This window comes from Chironomus tepperi, unplaced genomic scaffold, assembly GCF_022539635.2.
Source record: "Chironomus tepperi strain 1889 unplaced genomic scaffold, CSIRO-AGI_Ctep_v1 contig_445, whole genome shotgun sequence".
Classification (NCBI taxonomy): Eukaryota; Metazoa; Arthropoda; class Insecta; order Diptera; family Chironomidae; genus Chironomus; species Chironomus tepperi.
In genome coordinates this window covers 2,378,385-2,401,453 of record NW_027226567.1, presented here as the reverse complement: position 1 = coordinate 2,401,453, position 23,069 = coordinate 2,378,385, and the positions used below count along the sequence as shown (strand labels likewise).

Genomic DNA, 23,069 nt, shown 5'->3' with positions numbered 1-23,069 from the left:
TGTTAGTCCGGCCCAGGCCGAGATGACACTGCCAATGCATAATGCTGGATTCTATATTATTCCAGCATAAGCTAAGATGACTCTGACCACGCATAATGCTGGATTCGATATTAATCTGGCTTAGGCCTAGATGACTCTTACCATGCATAATGCTGGATTAAAATCGAATCCGGCTCCAAATTACCCTAGTCTTGGCTGGATTAGATTGAATCCACACCAAGTTTCCTTGGTCTTGGCCAAATTGTATAATATCCAACATCAAGATAGAGTCTCTCCTTGCTAGCTTCGGATATTGAAATCGATTAACCAACTTGTACTATTCGAGTTAACGAGTTATCGAGTTAGCATATAATAATCAGGATGTAGATTGTGAATATTCCCTAACACCAAATTAAAATGATAATTGAAAATATCCGTCAATTTTGCATTATCAACATCCCTGAATCTCAATTATATATTAAACGAAAAATGTCATCGGTCGTTATGAATGATAATTAACTTTATAATTTTTTATTTCTTTCAACTTTAGAATGAGAAAAAAAAAATGTTTACAATTCACTCGACTCGCAAAATGACGATGAAAGAGAAAAAAATGATAAAAAAGCAAACCTCTTGAGTAATTTGTGTGAAAAATGCTCTTCATTTTGACGTCATAATGATGAGGAAGGCAACACAAGAAAAAAAAATAATGATTTCGTATTTTTTGTTGTGTACAAAAAAAATGAAGTAAATTTTCATTTCATTCAAAACATGAAGTGCTCAATGAAGTACTTCTTATTATTTATTCGATGAACATTTCTCAAGGAAGAGCTTTAGATCATTTGATGGGATTATTGTGGATGTTGTGTTAGGTCAGAAATGATTTATTTTGTTATTTTTCAGGATGATATGATTGAAGTTAAATAGGAGCAATGGCCTAAATGGTAGAGCGTTTGCCTTACGTGTCAGAGGTTCTGGGTTCAATCTCAGGTCATGTCCAAGTCATTTTTTAGTTTTAGAACCGATTTTCTGTTTCGTTGTTCTAGACACGAAGCTTGGTTTGCGTTCTGAAAGGCAACGCCGCGGTGAAGTGGCCAATGATCAGGCCTTAGCCTGACTTTACATTGGCCTGAGCCTGGATTTTCTAGAATTTGGCTTAAGGTCAGCATCATTCTGGCCTGATACTAGATATTCGACCGTTTCTACACTGTGTGCTCTCCGGGTATTTAGGATGCAGTTTTGAGCCTGTCTTTGACACATAATGCATCTTGTTTGGATATGTCGATAAGGGGAGATACTAGCATCTGTATGACGGTCGTGTCGGTGTCTTGCTCACACGAGTCTTTACTAGGTACTTTGCAGTGTACATCAGGTCTTACAAAGTAATCTTGATCGTGCAGAGCTTTTAAGTATGGTTTCCCAAAGTATCCAAGAGGTTATCCAAGAATTCTTATAGAATCAACGATCCTTTCTTGCAAGTAGTTCAAGATTCAGACGTCATAGCTTTACAATTCCCAACATCAATTTTTTGTGCAAGCAAACTAATTTCAAACTAAGATTTCTCTTGGATATTTCTCCCCAAGATAGAAGCTTCAACTCGTAAAATAGTTTTAAAACAAATAATCAATTTCTATGATTTATTTGAAGCTTCTAGATTGGCTAAGTAAATATGTTATTTCAACTGTGGAATAAATGAAGCGTAGATGTTAAATGCAATGAGATTTTTCATTTATATCCAAGATGAGGATGAATTGTGCACTTCTGAATGATTTATAAAGCAGTAAATCTCTTTTGAGTTGAACAATTAAAGGAAATCAAGATTCAAAAACTTTTAAAAATTTAAAATTGGACAAAGCGAGCCACACAAAAGAATCAATTTAAAACTTTTCATCCCATAAAATAAACCAAAATTCAATCTTTGAAAACTTTTTTGTGCTCAATTAGAAACTCACTCTATTGGATCTGCAGAAAAAAACTCGAAATTACGTGACTGAATGAAATTTTTTGTAATTTTGCCAACAAAATCATTACCAGACTCACAACTACGTCGAAAAAAAATTTTGTAATAAAAAACTGCGATAACACAAAAAGAAATATTTATATTTTCATCTGAAGTGCTTCTTCCTCTCCAATATTTGTGTACATTTCGTGCTTAACATTTAGCATAAATATGCTCTCAGATGTCATAATGCCAAAATAATAAGAAATTCTATGTCTATAAATAGGAAAGAAGTAAAAAAATTGTGACAATCAAAAAGTATTCAGGACATAATGATGAAATTTCACATTTATTGGCACATTTAAAGATATTTTGATGACTGTCGGATGGGTGTTGTGGATGTTTATGACAGAAAAATGTCACGAATTGACAATAACTGAAGGAGGATCCTATGAAATGTTTGTTATTGTTAAAAATTACTTTGTGTCGCATTAAGGTCCAACATAACATCATATACGCATTACTATACTTAGTTTTGTCAATAGAAGTGAAATGTAGAGTGGATGTTGAGTTAAAAGCTTCTAGGTTGCATACATGAAAATTCATGGAAGGCTAACAGAAAGCTCATATGGTTTAAATGTTCGAAAAAGTTTTAAATTTGACTGAAAACGATAGTAATGCTGAGCAAGGACGTGCTTGAGTTCCAACGAGTTCACAACTTATTCTGTCTAATCTAAGAAAACCTTCAAAATTTCACCATAAGTAGCACTCCAAACACTTTCAAGTTCTTGAAAATCACAAAATGAGAGCATTTAACAGCAATTAAAAGAATTCCCCTTAAGTTCAATTTATCGATAATGAAAAAATAAAAATTTCTCTCCATTCAACACGATTGATGACTGCTGATAAGCCTAGTTCATTGTTAATTCATCAGTCGTTGAGTTTTAAGTACTTCCACAGAAATAAATTTTATTTATAAGCAAATAGCATCAACAAGTGGATAAATAAAAGAACTTTCAAGTATTTAATAGATAACATTCGTACAGACAAGCTATAAAAGCATCCGATTATTGAACGACAAATGTCATTTATTGTACGACTTGTTCACAGCACAAAAAAGAAAGGTATTTTTTTTCGTGAGCTTAGTCGAGAAAAGAAAGAATAAAAAAAAGTGCATTGACGATGAAAATTGAAACGAAGTGCTTTTTAACATTCCTATTCACAGCAGGTTTATTTGGTGTAAGTATGCTTTTTTTTCGGTTTGAAAATTAAATGCTCGAAAGCATGAAATGAATTTTTATTCGCCCACACGTATCACCAATTTTCAGTACCATTGTTGAGTAATTGTGAGGTGGTAGATGCTCAATTTTGTGGCTGTGTTTCATGCATCGTTTAGTTTGTGATACTATTTTAAGAATTAAGGTGTGTTTTATGGTGGAAATTAATCTTAAGAGCATTGCTGGAACTTGAATCATTTCATGGAGAGTGAATTCTTTGTTCATATGACTTATGAAGGTGGAATGGGTTGGGTGAAGAAGGTTAAGATGGTTTAAATGCATACAAATGGGGAATTTTGTTAGAGAAGCAGTTAAGACTGTGAAATTTAGGTTTTGCAGACGCTCTAAGTCAGTATTGTTCAAACTGTGTGTCGCAGTCCACTGGTGTGTAATAGAACAAGTTTAGGTGCGCCGAGACGCACTGTCTTAGACTTCATATAAATGTTGAGCCTTCGTCTTGCTCTATTTAAAACGTTAAGGCATATTTGTGCCTCGAAACACTGCCTTAGACTTCATATGAATGTCGAGCCATCTTCAAGCTCTATTTAAAGCTTTAAGGCATATTTGAGGAAGAATCACAAGAATTCTAATCCATTTCTCTCAAAACAACAGCAAACCTACCCTGAAAGTACACGACACAGAAATTTTCAAAAATCCAACCACAAGCTAACTTGAATCTGCCCAGATATAAGAATTCATCGAGCCTAGCCTGTGCCAAGAGTCACGATTGCTTGAATCTAGATTGTCGACCATTTTTATGTCGTGTGTCTTCAGACTCAGCGCAGATTCCCTTTTATCAAAATTAACACCGAATGCTCATTATTCTGATTGAACTCAAAGTCTTACACAAGTCTTATATATAATTTTAATCACTCAAGTCTACCACCTGCGCTGCAACACCCTTGTACATCAACATCAATTTCAATCATTAAATTCCCATAAAAACTTTTACTTCTCACAAAATTCCTCTATTCATTCAATTAAATCATTTCAAATACGCCATTTTCATTCATGACTGAAACTTACATCAACATTGCTATCTAACTTATCTCCCTTTTTTCTTGATTGAATAGACTTCATTAGGCTTTTGGAGTTTAGATACAGATTTACAGTTTGGATATGAAATTTATGATCGTTCTTACGAAATTAATGCGGCTATTCAAGCAATTTTGACAGCATCAACTCGCACTAACGTCGTACAAAATGACCCAACAACACAGTCATCCGTAATTGCCTTAAATTCAATTGCCAGTCAATTACAATCAGCTCCTATTACGTTTTTTAGTGAGCTCGGTTATGCAGCCGCAAGTCGTATAAACAATGAAAATTGGCATCTATCACGTTTGAGAACGTATCACGCAACATACATGACTCAATTAGAGATTTTATCAAATACAACCGGACCATTTAGAATATTAGAGGATATTACAAATCCATCAATTATGCAAACGCTTAGCAGCTCCCTCAATAATATTAAAAGATATTCAGTTAATGTTCTAGCTGGTGTCGAGGAAATCACCATGAGAGTCGCACAAATAAGAGCTAATTCAAGTCTATTGTTGACACCAAAGTTGATTGACGATTTTATTAATAATAATCAGACAGTGAATTTTATCACATCACTAACACAACTACGTAATTCATATCTTCTCTTCCTATCGTCAGTTAGAGATACAGCTCGTCTTACCGGTGCTTATGGTTCAATGTACGACATCTTGGATCGGTCTTATACAAAAGATAATTTAAAACGTAATACATCACTCTATAACTTTATTAATAGTTATAATCGAGTTCGTACTACATTATTGACATCAGTTGTGTCTTATCGTCAAACAGCACAGACTGAATTTACTAAATTCATTCAACGTGTTCAGTCAACTTATGATGACACAATTGTACGACCTCGATTCGATCGAGACCAATTGCCATTGATTCTATCATTTGCTGACGTTGTCACATCAAATGTTTATAATCAGACATTATTTGAGACGTCATTTGATAGCATGAGAGATGCAATTGTCAATTCGTATACGGATGAGACGAACGATGCATTTGCACAAGATTCACAATATCGTGATGTTATATTGAATTTATTGAGACAGTCATTTGTACGTCATTATGCATCATGTTTAAATGAATTGGTGTCGGAGTCGCAACAAGGTCTTAATACGTTAACTGGAAAATATTCATTTTGTCTTGATGAGCGTACATCGAGTATAACAATTGTCATACCATCAACAAGCACATGGTTGGGTGTTATCAGGGATAATGTGAATTTTATATTGCAACAATTGAATGCTTGCATTAATGGACAGATGACAGTAGCTGGGAGAACTGCAACATCCGAGTGCATCCAATCGGTAAAATAATTATTGAGATAAGAAATTATTATTGAAGTTTTTTTGTTCGATTTCTTATTTCTGTTTTAATATTTTCTATTTGCTATCCAATGCATTCAATTTTATTTTACAATTTCTTCTATTGCTACTGTTGTTATTTATTTATTCCTATTTTATTGGAGTGCACTTTGCTCATAAAAATTTTAAAATTGAAAATTTAATTTTTAAAAGTCAGATTTGAAAGTTTAATGAATTTTGAAAGTCAATTTTGTCAAGTTAGACACAATTTCGAAATTTAAATTTGAAACTTAGACACAATTTCGAAGTTGAAATTCGAATCTCAAACTAAATTTCGAAATTGAAATTCAAATCTCAAATTTAGTTTCGAAATTTAAATTCAAAACTTAAATTTAATTTCGAAATTGAAAACCTTAAATTTTGAACAAAAAACTCAAAATTAAAATTTCCCCACAAAAACTTACCAAGAAGAACGCCCTAACCTCAACCCACATTATAAGCCATACCCAACTCAATTTATACTGTTTTATATTTCTAGAATGCCAATAATCTACAATTTTATTCGATGTATTTACCCTTGACCGTTCAAACAAATTTACGACCGATTGTTGATAGTCCACCATTAATATTTCGCAATTGCATTGGGGTTATAAAAGCCAGCAATAACAATTATGAGAACTTTAAAGAAATCTATGATAAATGTTCTCAGGAAGGAGATGGTGGACATACGGAAGCTCCAATAACCAATCCTACAACTGAATATCCAACTGAATCTACAACAGAAGCTCCAATAACAAATCCTACAACTGAATATCCAACTGAATCTACAACAGAAGCTCCAATAACAGATCCTGCTACTGAACCTGCAACAGAAGCTCCAATAACAGAATCTCCAACAGAAGCTCCTGAAAGTACATGGCCATCAGAAGATTCAACAACATTTGCCCCTGAATTTGAGTATTCAGATGCAGCAGATGATGGAACTTTGGAATATAACAACACAATCTATAATTAAAAGTTAGCAAAATAAATTATTTAAAGAATTTCACAGAAAATTCTTAATTTTTAAATGCTACTGAATATGTAAAGCACATGACAGTAATTGTCGTGGGAAATAAATAATAATAAATGAGAATTGCAGGAAAAATGTAATTTCTAGTTGGATTCAAGTCACTTTTTAATCAACAGAATTGAACAACATGCTGACAACTACAATAGTCAGTAGGATACAATTGAAATCGTACTTAAGCTGTTCTGGTCTCTGAGATCCATGGGTTTGTGTTTTATGCTTCTCAGGGCTTGTACAAGTTTAAGAGTGAGGCTACGTCAAGCAACCGCACTTGAGCCTAGACGTACAGTTTGTAGTGAGATTCGAACCACGTCTTTGTCGACATTACTGTCTGAATCCTACCGAAGGAGGCTGAAACTTTGTTTCCAGTGCATACGATTCGAAAATGGACATGTGAAAAATTTTCCATAACGAGTTTCGAACCCATGACCGCTGGATTGGTGTGCAATGATTAAATCCCAAGAAACAAAACCACTACGCCACCAAGCCACTTCGATTCACTTTATGTACCTGCTATTCTGCCTAAAAATAGCTATAATACCTAAAATTGCCAGTAATCAGTCACAGTAAATAATCCTCAATTTTCTTAGCCTAGCTGAATATTCCATCCAATTTAGCACTAAAAGTATTGATTACATATTTATTTTACACAACTTTAAGTGCTCCTTGTCATCAGCTGTTTACGAAAAATAATCATTTTTATCAGCCATGTTGACAAAACATCAATGAATGTCATTGTGAGAACAGCAAGAATTCCTTACATACTCACAAAATGACTAAGACATGTCAAAATCTAGCAATGACCAAGACATGTCAGATTTATCAAAAAAAAAAAAAAAAATCGAGGACCATCCTCATGAGAACACAACAGATGTGCACTCTACTCATGTTTTTTGTGCCTTTTTTTTGCTCACAGTTACCGAAACTTCCCAAAACAAGCGTAAAAAAAAGTAAAAATATCTTTAATCATTAATCGATAGCTGTCAATCTCGTTTGTAACGCTGTATATAAAGCATGTACATAATTTGCACATGTTCAATATATTCACAAAGCAAACGAAAAGTAAAAAAAATCTATTTACAGCAACAGAAGGAACGAAAAGAATTAGTAATGCATGCCATTATTCATTCTCCTTTCTATTCAAACATTTTCGTTTGTTGAAAAAAAAAACAGAATGTAATTCCAGAATTATGTATAACAAAGTATGCTTAATCGATTTATGGCATTCAGTATACACAACAAGAAATGTGTCTTGAGGTATATATTTGGAATGAGATGCTTTTCGTCGCGTATAGTGAATGGAAATTGAATTTTTTCATGAAATCACTCTGGCAAGGTTAAAACTTATTATTTCGAGTCAATTGAGTTTTCAAAAAAAGCTTGTTTGTCTCAAATTCGAGTTTTTCGACATTAGATTTTCGAAAAATTCGAAAATATCAAACTCAACTTATTTTAAAATAAAAATTTACGTTTCGTAGAAAAGATAAAGTAACGGTCAAATAAAATTTGAATTTTAACGACAAAATTTTGAAATATATTACCGGTCGTTTTTGAGACAGCCACACTCTGGTTTTTATAAGTACTTCTTTTGAGGTTCCTTTTTGAAATTTTTTATTTGATTGAACATTCGAATCAGCATTATTGAATATGTAAAGCATGCATATTATCAATTGTTCTCAGAATGCAAATTGGACGGAATTGAAAGCATGTAATTTTGGGAGCAGTGAAGACATTTGTTTGATTTGATTTGATTCTATTGAATCAGAATCGGATGCTAAACTTGGAAGTTATGTGCTTTAACACAGAAGAACTTATCGTAGTTTAAATTGGTTATCATCCTTAAAGTCGGTCAATCAGATTCAAATTGACGTTCTTTAACAGGCAATGAGACCACTTATAGTCATCGTAGTGTTCTTTCTGAATCATGAAAGCATGCTTTTTCCTCCAAATCTAATGATAGTTATTTTATAGAAACCTAGGATCAACATCGGAGCATGGTTCCAGTAAGTAAGTAAGTATTGCTGCTAAATTATTAAAATCTACTATTCTGACTAAAAAGCTCCATTACTTTCAATCGTAAAATACTTCTTATCAGATTATTATAAATCAACTGAATAATATTGACATTATTACTGTACCGTTTTGATGTGTTGATCTAATTTTGTAATATTGTATGATACAATAACTTCATTTCCATCGTTGTTCAAGTAGTTATAATCTTCAATTTATATTGAAAAATTAAATCTGACTCATTCAATTCAGGTTATCAAATTGAAAGTTATTATTGGAATTAAGGATGTGAATCTAGCATGTTTGATTTGCTGAATACTATTAGAATCGAGTCATAGTTGGCTCGAACTCTTTTCCTTTTGGAAATTACAAGAACTCCAAAGTACAGAATCCTTCGTATGGCTGCATATGTATACAAAGACCTAGATTTACAACACGGATCGTCCTTTTTGGAGATTATAGAAACTAATTTAAGATTAATCCTACAAACCGGTACAAACCCAAACTAAATTGCCATTTTTGAGAAGCCTATTCAGTTCCGGATAACAAAAAACCATCTAAATCACCTTTTCGAGAAGCCCATTCAGTTCAAAACAATAGAACAACCAAAATATTTATCAAAAAATCATCAATTTCATCAAAAATAAATCCCCAAACCTCCTCAAAAACACAAATACCGAGCTTATAACATTCAAAAATGCTTCTTTTTTGCTAAGGAATAAATCATTTTTGAAGGAAATAACGAGGCAATATCATTTACATAAAAATAAGAAAACGTTTAGCCTTTCAAATAAGGCATATCATCAAAAAAAATATGAAATGATTCTTCCATTTCGATTATTAACATATTTCCGTTCCTATCCTTTCTCTTCCTCTTCTTTTTTGACAATCAATAATAGAATCAATCTCATCTTCTTTTGCTATTCCTCAATTCAATGTAGCAGAAGTACTTTAAGATGCTTTTTTTCCCCTCCTTGAGGTTCAATGAATATCGAAAATCATATGACATGAAGAAGAATCTTCAATTTAGCTCTTAATGGCACGTCTGATTTGATTTCATCTATTTTGATTCAGAACATAACCCGAGAAATGGAATTTCCCTTTGATTTGAATTCAATATGAGAATTTATGTGATAAATTTACAAAAAATAGAACAGAAACAACAGGATTATGGCCAATATTTTTTGTGTTGCATTCAAATGACTTGATTTGATTATTAAAGGCTGACATGTTTGACCTTTTATTCGTTAATAATGATAATTTTGGGATGTGTTTTGGCTTGTGCCTTAAGGTAATATTATCTAACATAAAGATAAAGTAATAGTTCTATGGATGGAATTTAATAATCTTGTTGCCCAAGCAGCATTCAAACAAGAATATACTTCTTTTATATCCTTAACTCCACATGGAGAAGGAAATTTTTCTTGATATTGATTTTTAAAGAAGAAATTTTTTTATGTGCTGTTCATTTTGTGCTGTTGATTGACAGGTTAGAAGAATGGAATTTTAGGATGAAGTTTGTTATTGAACTAGGGCAATTGAATGATTAGATTCTATCAAGATTCTATAAATATATCAGATAGCAATGAGATGATTCAACAAGAAATTCAACAGACTGAGGTAATAGCATGCTTGCATTTACTTGAAGACATGGTTAAAGATCCTATTAATTATGAAGCAGAGCTCGAAGTCGACTCCAATTTTGTATGATGTCGAGTCGACTTGCATTGACCTTCTCATTCAAAACCTGAGCCAATTTCGAGTTCTGTTTTGAAGTAATTGTGAATTTTATGCATTGAGTGATTCAGATTCACTCTATAAACTGCACGTCTAGGCTAAAATGTGGTTTTTTGGCAAATCCATATGTATTAAAGATTCATTAACCGTAAAAGAACCTAACGCAACACTAGATCATACTAGAATAGTACAAGTCGATTAATCGATCAAAAATCCGATTCCAGGACAATTTGACTCAGACTTGGAGCCTTATTCGATTTAAATCGGATACTACGCCATTACTCTGGCTGATTTGACCCTACCTGACCTGACCTGATACTGATCTTGTGTTGAATTTATGATATATTAACTGACTTTTGGTATTTGGAATACTTTGATCGGAGAAGCTTAACTTTGTAGACTTTACATATCAATTATGTTCTTAAATCTCCATTAGATGGTTCATGGACCAAACAGACAATGAGTATACTCACCTAAATGAGTGTGACTATACTCAATGCACTCTAAATGACCATACTCAATGAATGTAACTGACAATATTGAATTTTGGGAGTATACTTAAGAGTATACTCATGAGTCTGTTCAGAATAGCTTCATTATAAACATTTTCAGAGCTTTAAGTCTTTCCTGCACAAGAACATACAACAATAATTACACAACATATTGCAACAGATAGTTCAAGTCTATTCATCAATAAAAATCCATCTAAAGCTTCACTATACAACCCATAAAAGCATACCTACATTGAAACACAATGTATTCATAACCTTTAACATGATCTTAAACTTGTATCATGAAAAATTTCATATCCTTAAAGCTAGAAATAATCTAAAAATATCCTCAATGCACTTCATGTCTCATGAAATAACAAAAGAAATTCCTACTAGTTTCAAATAATGTTATGATTCTATCATAAAAATATTTTCTTCGTCTTTTCTTCATTCAGTCAGCTTCAATATCCTTCATTTCCCCGTACAGTACAAGGAGATAACTAGAAAATTATATGCTTTGGCACAAATGATCCAAGATGAATTTTTACTCATATCCGATTGCATTAGTTGGATTTAATATTTTTTGTTGACAAGAGAATATTCAGCACATTTACATGAAATTACACAATGCATGCTTCCATTCTGTTATCCATACAATTGGTCAATATTATCTAGCAGAGCTTAATTAAATTTTTACGATCGACATGACATAATTTATAATGAATATCGAGAATGAATGAAATTGGAATTGCGTGTCGAGTTAAATTGTCTGTTGAGTTCCTTAGTTAGAAGCTCGTTTGAGTTAATGTTATCTTCTCATGAGTACGATGTAGACATACATAAATGATTTAAATAGATTAAATATAGATTAAGTTGGAAAATTGGATGTGGTGTGAGGGAGGATTGGGAGAATATTGTATTGATTTGTATGACTACTTGTTGCTTAAAGTGGATTTGGTGGAAAAATAAGGTTTAATATGGGGGTTCGAGTCATATGTAGACGAGTCTGCCGATGAGATATTAAGGCTAAGGCTATTGTAATTGGATGGATAAACAGCAGACTTGCTCTATTTTATGGAAGAACTTGAGTTCGATTCCTATTTTAGACCATCTGTCAATCACTAAGTACTGTCAATCTTGAGCTTATCAACAAATTTGCATGATCGCCTCTACGTTGACTACAAAACAATGATTGATGCAGTAGAAGTGGTCGAAAAAAGGGTCACAAATTTTGAACGTGACAGGCAAAAAGACAGTCAGAGCAAGTCAAATAAAAGCGTGTAATAAATTGAATTGTAGGTGCCCTGACAGCCAATTTCGGTCCATTTGGATGTGGAAAAAATTAAGTTTCTCTCGACGTGTCACTTAAGCCATATACTCAAGGATTTGTACAATTTTAGCATCATACCCGAAAGACAGATGAGACGGATTATCAGACCTACAGTTGGATTTTACTGAATAGTTGGCCTAGGTCAAAGCTAAGCTGGTTTTGAATCTAATTTTGGGTTTATTCTAGAACATTTAAATCCACAACAGTCAAAATCTAGTGTAATTAGTTGTAATTCAGGTCATAGCTGTCCCTGTATCCCTTTTGTGATGGCATTCAGCTTTTAATGACATTCTTACATTAGAATTTTCCACTTAAACTCAAAAATCTCTTCAAAAAATCCAAAAGACTTCCCACTTTCACCAATATCTTTCACTTAGATCCATCATAAATCAATTCCATTATTTCCATTCCTCAACGCGTAACTGATCCCCCTTCAACAGCCTACGTTTATCGCTGTTGTTCAATCAATAGGACATAGTACAAATACTATCAAATTTATGTCAATAAGTCGTGTATTTGATGATAAAATGTATTGCAACAAAAAAAAAGGAAATTTATATTTACCTGAAATAGCAGAAAATTGAAATAGAAAAGAGAATTGCGATCAACGATATTGTATATCCTGTTATATAAATTAAATTTATGTGTCGTCTCAACTGTAAAGAGAGCATACGCAAAATAATCAATATCTAGTAACTCCAAAAACAAATTATATCCTTACCTCAAAATCTTGTACATCAATACACGTCGTATAGTTTGTCCAGGATCTGTTATTAAACGGATGCCGAAACCAACTGGCATCAATTTCACATATTTTATGTGCAAATCCTTAAGAGAAAAAAAGAAATGAAATTTTACATCAAAATAATATGACATTTTCGTCTTGAATATCAATCAACTTACTTGATGTGTCGAATTCGAGCATGGGCGGGCATGGTATTCGAGCTATCTCACCAGCTAATGTTAATGGAATACAACTCCAACCATCAAAATGTGCTTCACAATATGTCCCTGTGGCATTTCATCATTTTAAATTATAGAATGAGATATGATGGTTAGGAATTAAGTTGAATTTATATCATATATATTTTTATTTTGAGGTTATGTGGTAAGCGCGGTTTTTTCAGAGTGGGAACTTTGAAAAATGTAGGTTTTTAGGTTATGTTTGGATTTCTGATAATTTATAAGTGTTTTAGCTAGAATTGTGAGTTTCTAAGGTTGTATTGCAAACAGGAATGGAATACACATGGCATAAAAATGAGCAAAGTCCTTAAAAGTTCATAATGCAGAGCTCGAAGTCGAGTCGAGTCGACTCGAGTTGATCAGAAAAAAAACCGAATCGACTCGAGTCGACTTGAAGTCGAGTACATTTGAGTCGAGTCGACTTCAACCATATCGACTTCGAGCTCAGTCAGAATCCTAGTTCGAGGTCAAGAAGCTTAGTTTGTTATGCCAACAGTTATAATTCGATGTGTTCTACCTCTAAGACAGATGTTATCTCAGTTTAAGTCTCATACCTTCAAAATTTGGGTTTAAAAAATTCAGAGCAGCAAGTGGTTAAGTCTCAAAATTCATCAAAAACTGATCAGTTCTTGGATAGAGACAGAGCAGCACTTGGTATCGACCATTGACAGGGAGCAGTCAGCGAAAGAATGGGCATTGGGCCTTATGCGTCCTTGTCAAGGACGTAAGTTAGTAAGCCAGCGATAGAGCCAGTTTTAGATCTCAATTGAGAGAGGCCATGAATCACAGCTGATCTGTATGGCCAGCGAATTAAGTAAGATTCATCAAATCTTCACTTTTGCTTCAAAGCTACTCAATGTACCTAAATTCCTGACCTACCCTCGAAAAAACACGTTTCCACTCAGAGAAAACCGCGCTCCCAATTCCTCAAAATTTCATCATCATCTCATACATAATAAATAAATTGAATTTTGGTTCTCACCTGGATCATACTGAACCGTAAGACCTCTCATGTAATCGTCACATTCCGATCTACGTTGTGCAAGTAAAGCCGAATGTGGATCGACTGTTGCGGACATTGAAGTTGGCGTTGTAGACATTTTTTTACATAAGGAACTAAGTTAGTTGTCTGTGGATGAAATAATAAATTTTTTTTATGAATAACAAGACGGAAGAGAATGGAAAAAAATGTTTTGTCCTTTTTATTTCCTCCCCATTCAGCACGTCGAAAAGTGTGAATTTCAATTAAAATAATTTCCTTGTGTCGCTTGTGTTGCTTGCGATTGGAAATGAGTTTTTCAATTTTCCTTTCCTTTTACAAAATTGCAGCATTTTAATGAACATTTTACGCTGCAAATGCTGCTTGCTAAATCACAATTATTTCAATTCCTTTTTAATTTTACTATGCTAAATTTATTCACAATGTTGGAGTTGTATCGTATCGAGCATAAATTCTGTGATTGCATATTATATTTTGTGCATATCTGCAATATAATCGATATTTTATTTGCTTCTTTTAATTAAAAATTTGAATAGAAAATTTTTCGCTTATTTATTGTTTAGGTTTGCAATTTTATATCTGATAGTTATTTATGAATTGTTTGAGTATTTTGGAATATTTTTGAATATTTTAATAAATTAGTCGGATTAGATAGATGACATTAGGAGCGTAGATAGAGTAGCGAATCCAGTAGTTGAGAGTTGAGGTTGAATTCGCTGCTATCTTGATGAGTATTCAATTTGGTCATAATCTTAGGTTTGAATCTCATTAATATTGCAGTTTTAAACTATAATATACAAAAACCAGATTGGATCTAGATTGGTTGTGTGGATAAGGACGCTAGAGTTCTCAATATCCCTAATTGGCAGATGTAATCGAAAGATTGAGCTGTCTACAGACATTCTTTAAACGCGGCAATGGGCCCCCGTGCACCCCAGCCAAGGAAGTAAGTAAGTATACAAAAACCAGACTTTAAAGCAGTAATAGGCAACCTGTGTGCCGTGAGACATTAGTGTACCATCAAAAATTGTAGAAAATGTCACGAACCGTAAGTTGTTTGCAGTTCCGCCTTAGCTTACCTCCAAGGTGTGCCACAAAATATATGAGATTGCCCACAACTCCCCTTCAAGCTAAGAATCTTCATTCAAAAGCTCATTAAAAGCTCATTCACAAAACTACCATCAACCATCAACATCAAGACAAGTCATATCAAGTCACACATGATAACTAACATCCTCATCTCGCAGCAAACAACTTTCACACCCGAATCAACATCAAGAATCCCAAACATGACTATAAATTGTCAACGTCAGGTGTAGTAAGTCGAACTTTTTTTTGTATCCAATGAAGTTTTCTCGTTACGACCCCAATAAGTGTCAAAGTGAATTTTTTTAAAGGAAAAACTTTCTTTTTTTTATATTTTATGAAAAAAAAAGACAGAAAAGTTGAGCACTTTGAAGTCAAGGTCGATGCCATTATGTTACATAACAAGACAAGAGGGTAAATTTTGTTTCTTAAATATAATGAAATTTTTTGTTAAGGTTGAGAACTTTATAAAATTTATTAAAACGTGAAATTTTCTCTTATTTGAAAATTGTGGTGAATTATTCGTAAGGCTCAGGCACAACTAGACCGTGTTTAAATAAATTTTAACTTTATCTGATAATTTGCAGCAATAAAAGGATCTCATTTGTTAGACTTGAGCAGTGGTGGGCAACCTGTGCATATCCAAACATTTTAGACGGCAAAAAGGTTGTCGATCGCTGGACAAGAGCAAGGGTGGACAACCTGTGAACCGTGGCATACCTTGTGGTAGGACTATACTGAAACCGCACTCGGTATACGATTTATGGTTTTTTTCAAATATTTTAGATGATACAATAGTGAGCCGAGGCACACAGGTTGCCAATTATTGACTAAAGCAGTGTGTCGTGGCACACAGGTTGCCCATTACTTGACTAGAGCTAGTGTACCACGGCACATAGGTTGTCATTACTGGACTAGAGCAGTGTGCTGTGGTGCTCAGGTTTTCCATCACTGGTCTAAAGCAGTAGTGGGCAACCTTTGTCTCGCGACACACTAATATGCCTAAAAAATTTCGAATTACTATAACCATGTGCGATTTTGATCGCGTCTTATCACCAATTTGTACCTTGAAAAACCGAAGGTTGCCCACCACTGAACACAAAGTTTAAACATCCTTTTTTATATTTTGTATGTGAAACGACATTAAGGCGGAAATTAAATTGCTTTTAGCTATATCACATGTGCATCAATCAGAGAGCTTTTTTTTTGCTGTATTGTTAAATCTTTTGTTTAATGTAAGCTATTAAATTTAAATGAAAGCATAAAATGAGAGAGATAAAAAGGAGCAAAAATTATATTAAGAATTGTGAAACTTTTTGCACGCTTTTGTTTGCTCTTGAATTTCATTTATTTTCAAGCGGAAATGAGCTTTCGGAAGGAACAAAAAATATCAAAAGCTTTTATGAATGAAAATAGATGAATTTATGGCATAGAGTTTGCAATTTTTCAATGTAACCGAGTTGACTTCCAATTGTTTTATGGAAAAATGTGAGTTATGATTTGATAAGCAGCCTTTTTGCCATAAAATGGGAAGCTGAATGGTTGGATCAAAGTCATTGTGGAATAATGTTAGTGAATTATGGGTAAGGGAGCTTTTAAGACAGTTGGATGTGGATGGTTTATGTGACTCTGTGCTGAATTTTGAGCTGAATTCAAATTGAAGCTTAAAATTAAATTTAACGGTTTTAAAAATTTTGAATTTTTAAGGATAGTTAAGCTTTGCAAAATTTTTTTTGAATTTTGACAACCGTTAATAATTCAAAATTTTTGACAACCGACAAAAATTCAAATTTTTACAACCGTTAATAATGCAAAATTTTTGACAAGCTTTGAAAATTCAAAATTTTGAAAAGCGTCAAAAGTTTAAAATTTTTGACAAGATTTAAAAAATTCAAATTTTTGACCGATAATAATTCAAAATTTTGACAACAGTTAAAATTCAAATTTTTGACAAGCGTTAAAAATTCAAATTTTTGGAAACCGTTAAATTTTTAAATTAATTTAAAACCGTTCAAAAATCCAAATTTATTCTAAACATCCAGAATTCAAACCTTTTACTACCAATTTAAATTTTTGACAACCGTAAATTAAATTAAAAATTAAATTTTCTCAAGAAAACTAAATTATGAAAACAGCTTTATTATAACCTTTTTCTCCTTACCCACGTCAATTTCCCCGCTCTACATTTTACAAAATTTATTCATAACACAACAATTACAACAACAACAAACTTTAGAAAAACTTTTACCCAAAACCCAATTTCTGGTATTTACAACAATAATCATTAATTTTATCGCACATATTTTTAAAATTAATGATTATAGTCTGGATAAAAATGAGTCTCGCTCTCGAGTCCCCAAGCCATTTGGCATGCTCCTTTTCATTTTGAATCACAACATCCAATTTTTATCCGTTCCAGTCCGTGAAATTAGCAAACCTTATACTTATATTTATAAGTGTAAATCTCAAGAACATCGTTGCCTGAAGATAACAACAAACTGAAAAATGGATGTCATATAAGCAGTAATGGATATTGAATCCTTATCTAATTGATTTATGAGGAGTAATTTTTTATTTCAACAGTTTATTTCGCCCTAGAACTGTTTGTGTCTATCAAGCAGTTCAGCAGTTATCAAATGATGATAATATCCGTATTCATTTTGATGATTAAGCGAGACTATAAAAAAGGATATTGTTATGGACTTTTCAACAATCTTTTTTTCGAGATTTTTGAAAATTATTCATTTTGATTATTTATTTAATGTCTTTTGAGGAAGTTAAATTGGGTTGACGTGGGTGGATTGGGTGTGATTACTTGAATTTATGGTTTTAGGAATGGCATCGAGCTACGAAGATTTTGATCTAAATTGCCAAATACATTTAAAAATGCTTTAAAATATCTTTTTCGAATAGCACGACGTCTTCGCTTGGGCATTGCAATGTTACCTTACAACGATTAGACACGACGTTGCACGTGACATGACGTTGCACACGTGACACGTGACATGACGTTGCACACGTGACACGAAGTTGCACGTGACACGAAGTTGCACGTGACACGAATTTGCACGTGACACGAAATTGCACGTGACATGACGTTGCATATGAAATGACGTTGCATGTGACATGACGTTGCATGTAACACGACGTTGCTCGTGAAATGACGTTGCACCGTGTAAACTGTTCAATCTTACGGTGAAAATTGCGGTTCGTCGGATTGTTCTGCTCGGGTTTTCAGCACAATTTCAACTTCTTCTTTGTTTTTTCAATTGATTTTTGATTTTTTTTGGAGTAAATTTAAGCTAAATGTACATGTAAAGCTGGTTCTACCAATATAATACACAACAAAGTCCTAAATGCTCTAGGACGTTGATGTACTCACGACAAAATACTAAAAGAATGTAATAATGTCCTGACCGCGTTGTGCTATAATGCATAATAGCTTATAAGCTGTAAAACCACCAAAAGTGAGAGCTTACCTCTCCAGTGTCATTGTGAGCTTTTTTGCATTTAATATTTTAATGATTGTTACCATTGTGGTGTTGGAATAGATTGGAATCTGGGATGTCGAGTCATATATGCATAGATAAATCTGACGATGCGAGAGTATGGCCTCTGTAGCCGAGTGACAAGGCAACACTCATCATCAACTGACTGGACTAGAATTATTGTTACTCTCACTTTAGACAGGAGGTGGGTTCAATTCCCACAGAAGGCTGATTTCACCGAAGGCCAATTTCACTCTCAGAGCTCAAAGTCGACTCCGAATTTGTATTGAAAAAGTCAACTTTACTCGACTCGACTTCATTTAAAATTCAAGACAATCTTCATCACGCAAGAAAGACAAGCCTTACTGAATCCATTAAATAAGAATGTTGTCGATATGACAAGCAATATCGCTAACAACAATACAAAAATCTGCATTTTGATTGAATTCTCAAATACTTCCCTCATATTGTTACATCCCATCTAAGCCTAACCCCACCATATCAAAAATCTCAACATCATCTACCAAATTCAGCATCATCATCAATTTTTGATTATCAGCACAAATTCCGTTTTTTTCATTCGCACATCATCCATTACATCAAATTACCGATTATCGAGCTTCCATGGTCGCGATTTAATGGCCACTTAAGAGATTAATAACCCAAAAATATTGTGATTCCTATTGACAGCTTGCAGCAAATACAACAATAGCCGATAATCCACTTATTCAAATTTCAAATCATCTCTAGAGACCCAAATGGATTTTCCACATCGCATAGCATTCCGTACAGCATTATCAATGCAATTATTAAAGCAAGGTGCTAAAGCATGGTCAAATATTGACGTAAATTGCCAATTAACATCATTTTTCTCTTATATATCCGTTTAAATGAGCTTAAAACGCAGCTCGTCCACATTGCTGGTGGCAACGGATATGCTTCACACACAAAAAAGAGGAAGAAAGAAGTCGCAGACAAAAGCTCTTCAGATATAATATTTTTTTTGTTCATTAGAACTTTGAATGAGTGACAGGGGAGGGTTTAGGGATGGGTGGGTGGCCCTCTAAAATCACCCTCCATTTTTTCTAGGATTCTTCAATTTGCTACGATTTTTGGGTACGGGAACCCCTCATCCAAATTTTTGACTACACCCCTGCCTTGATGAGAGTAATAAGAGACTTGAATGTTGGTGGAGCTTTGGTATTTTTGCATTAACAATGCTGAAATAATTTTTGAGCTTTTGATATTGTGTAAGAGATGGAGATGCTTTACGATTGTAAAAGAAGGAAGTGTGATAGTGGGAGGACGGAAATAATTGACTGAAGAATTTGGTATAATGGTGTCGTGAGACGTGGTAAGTGTAATTTAAGCGGAAATAAAAGTGTCTAAAATTAGAAGATTTAGCTGCGATTCATGTCAATGTCTTTTTGACCCCTCAACCCTCACTGCACTGATTTCAAACAGGAAAACAATGATGGACAACCTTTAATATTTTGCGGCACATCTTGGTAGTAAGTCAATAACGAAATCACACACGACATACGCTTTATGGCATTTCCCAATATTTTTGGCAGCACTCAGGTTGCCCACCATTCAGTAAAGTAATGTCTTCATGCTCATCAACTAAATTATTGAAAATATTATTCTAAAATTCCACAATGAATTAAAAAACTTTTCACATAATTCTGCACCAAAAATAGCACCAACCTCAATAAATCCAGTCAACCTCAAACAAAGTCTCCTCCCATCCCGCAACCTAGTTAAAATATTCACACAAATCTTTCCCTTCTAATTTCAATAACTGTTGCTGATTATTGATTTTTGTCATAAGCTGATTTAACCTATATATTTTGCTATGTTGACAGCAGTATGTAAATGCTCAGATGAAAGCTCTGGATATGCATAATAATTACCAGTCTCTATAAACTCTTATTCCATACAATATTCATATTTTCAATGCATTTTAATGAGAATCGGATTTCAGCAGCTTTTGTCGCGATTAACACAGTGACAAAAGGCAGCGACTTAGTCTAAATTCAAGAATTTTTTTTATATCATTTGGAATGAAGTTGTGTGGAAGGAATGGGATGAAGGGATTTACAGAAATTGAAAGTTTTTCAAAAATGACAACAATTTTTATGAGTTTAAGGGTTAATATTGCTATTAAAATTGATTCTTGGTGTTATTGGATGAGATGAAGAGTAGATGAACTTTGTGGGTTAATGTTAAGGATCATAGTTGAAGATATTAAGTGGTTGGTTAAGTGATATGAATTATTTAAGTGGAATTGAGTGGATAGAAAGTGATTTTGATTTAATAATTCTAGAAACTAAGATAATTTGCTAATATTTCCGAACAGATTAGGATTGGATTAGCTGCATAATCACAAAATTTAGCATCATTAATTAAATTTAATGAGTATACTCAAGAATAAGCTCATTTAGGAAAGTTTGTTCAGTGTCTGGTAGAATTTGATATAAAATTTGAGAAAATTCCAAATTTAAATACTTTTTGGACATTTAAAAGCTTTTAGCATGTAAGATTCATAACTTTGAGCTGCATATGAGCAAAAGATCAATAATATTACAACCAATTATGTCTAGAATTCTTAAATTTAAAAAAAAATTACAAATTTTTCAAAATGTAAACAAATTTACCGAAAAGGTCTTGATAGAGACAGTATTGTACTAGGTATTAATAATAGGCAGACGGAAATAATTAAGTATCTGCGAGAAAATAATCCAAATCTTGTCAAAAACCTCTTAATTACACCTCTAGTTCCTACTATAATAATCCTTAATAACGCTATAAAAGCCACAAAACCCCACTCATTCTAAGTTCCTCATAATCTCTTCCGCCTTAATCACTTGATTTCATCTCACACGTACTTATAATCCTAAGCCTTTTGAGTCAAGTAGATTAAAATCAATAGAATTACGGCACACTTTCTGGCTACACGAAATAATTTAGTGAGATAATACCAGGAAGTTCAAAAAAGTTGAAATAATGCGATAAACAAGCTAACAATATTGATGATAATAATGTGGAATTAACTCCAACAAAAAGGGTTAAAAAAGGTATACAAATTTATAGTCCATAATTCGATGCTGTTAGCATATGCAATTAATTTTAAAATAATAGATTATAATGCGGTTTAATTACTAGGATTTTTTTGTGATTCATAATCATGTGACATTAAAATAATTTTTGGTTTTTTTTTTAAATTCAATTATTCACAATTAGAATGAAATATGAATGCCAAACGCACGTACGTGCTTTGGATAAAAATAAATTATAAATTAATAATAAAATCAGAGATAATTTACTGAAAAATTTAATTTTTAACAAATTTTTCCTATCTGAATTTTTAATGACTTAAGCACATAAGTCACGATTTGTTACACAATTTATAAACAATTCTTGCTTGACTTAATTAACAAAAGGAAAAACTTTTGGGTGTGTTTTGTAATTTTTATGGGAAAATAAAGCCGAGCTGTGTATACAACTGATGTGAGAAGTTGAAGATGAAGATAATGGAAGGAGCATAATTCTTAAAATTCAACGTTCTTAAAACAAATCTTAATTTTGAAACATTTCTCATTTTAACGTATATTCAAATTTTAAATTCAAATACTCAGTTTCGTTAAGATTTTGACAAAGGATTTTCAAATTTCAAATGACAGTTAACGTTTGAATTACTTATTCATAACCGTCAATTTTTTAAACATTTAACTTCGAATTCGTTAAGTTCTCAACGAAACATTTTCAAATTTCAATTGAATGTTAAATTTTGAATTCTTTATAACCGTTAATGTATTTGAAAATTGACCCATTCCAGCCTACTTCTTGCGCTCTGTAACTGAATCCAAATCATTTAAACTAAATGTTTTCAAATCTGACACAAATTTCAAACAATTTTAAAGCCAAAAAAACCATAAATCAATTAAATTAAATTAAACAAATTTTCCAAGTAAACAAATCACCATTCACCAAAAACCCGCAACACCGTAAACTGTCACTCGGGCATAAAAACAAAAGAACCTCTGCTTTTTATCAAAAAAATTTCCTTCTCTTCTTTTTCCGCTTGGTTTTCACGATGAAAGACGAGTTATTTTCTCAATTTAATTAATCTAAAATATTTTCTTACTTTTTTTTCCACTGAGTTAATTAATCCAAAATAAAATTTCATCCACGTTCGATGTACGGCATAAGATAATTAAATCAATTATTTGGAGGAAGATTTTATAATAAATTTTATTATGAAAAATTTACTTTTAGACTACTGAGATTAAACAAAAGATCATTATTATGGGATGATATGGCATGATGGTTTAATTGTGTCT

General features: G+C 32.9%; 1 protein-coding gene across 5 annotated transcripts in view; it reads right to left on the bottom strand.

The window, feature by feature from the left end:
* Dh31-R (Diuretic hormone 31 Receptor) overlaps positions 1–23,069 on the bottom strand; it is a 59,045-nt gene that overhangs the window by 19,758 nt on the left and 16,218 nt on the right. For all 5 annotated transcript variants that reach the window (XR_011545179.1, XM_070650552.1, XM_070650553.1 and 2 more), the window contains exons 2-5: positions 14,135–14,281; positions 13,093–13,200; positions 12,911–13,017; positions 12,754–12,845 (exon numbers count right to left, since the gene is read on the bottom strand). Coding sequence is in view for 4 of the 5 variants with exons in the window: in XM_070650552.1 (XP_070506653.1) it covers positions 12,754–12,845; positions 12,911–13,017; positions 13,093–13,200; positions 14,135–14,252 (425 nt within the window). In the remaining variant the exon portion in view is untranslated. The remainder of the gene's footprint in view (positions 1–12,753; positions 12,846–12,910; positions 13,018–13,092; positions 13,201–14,134; positions 14,282–23,069) is intronic.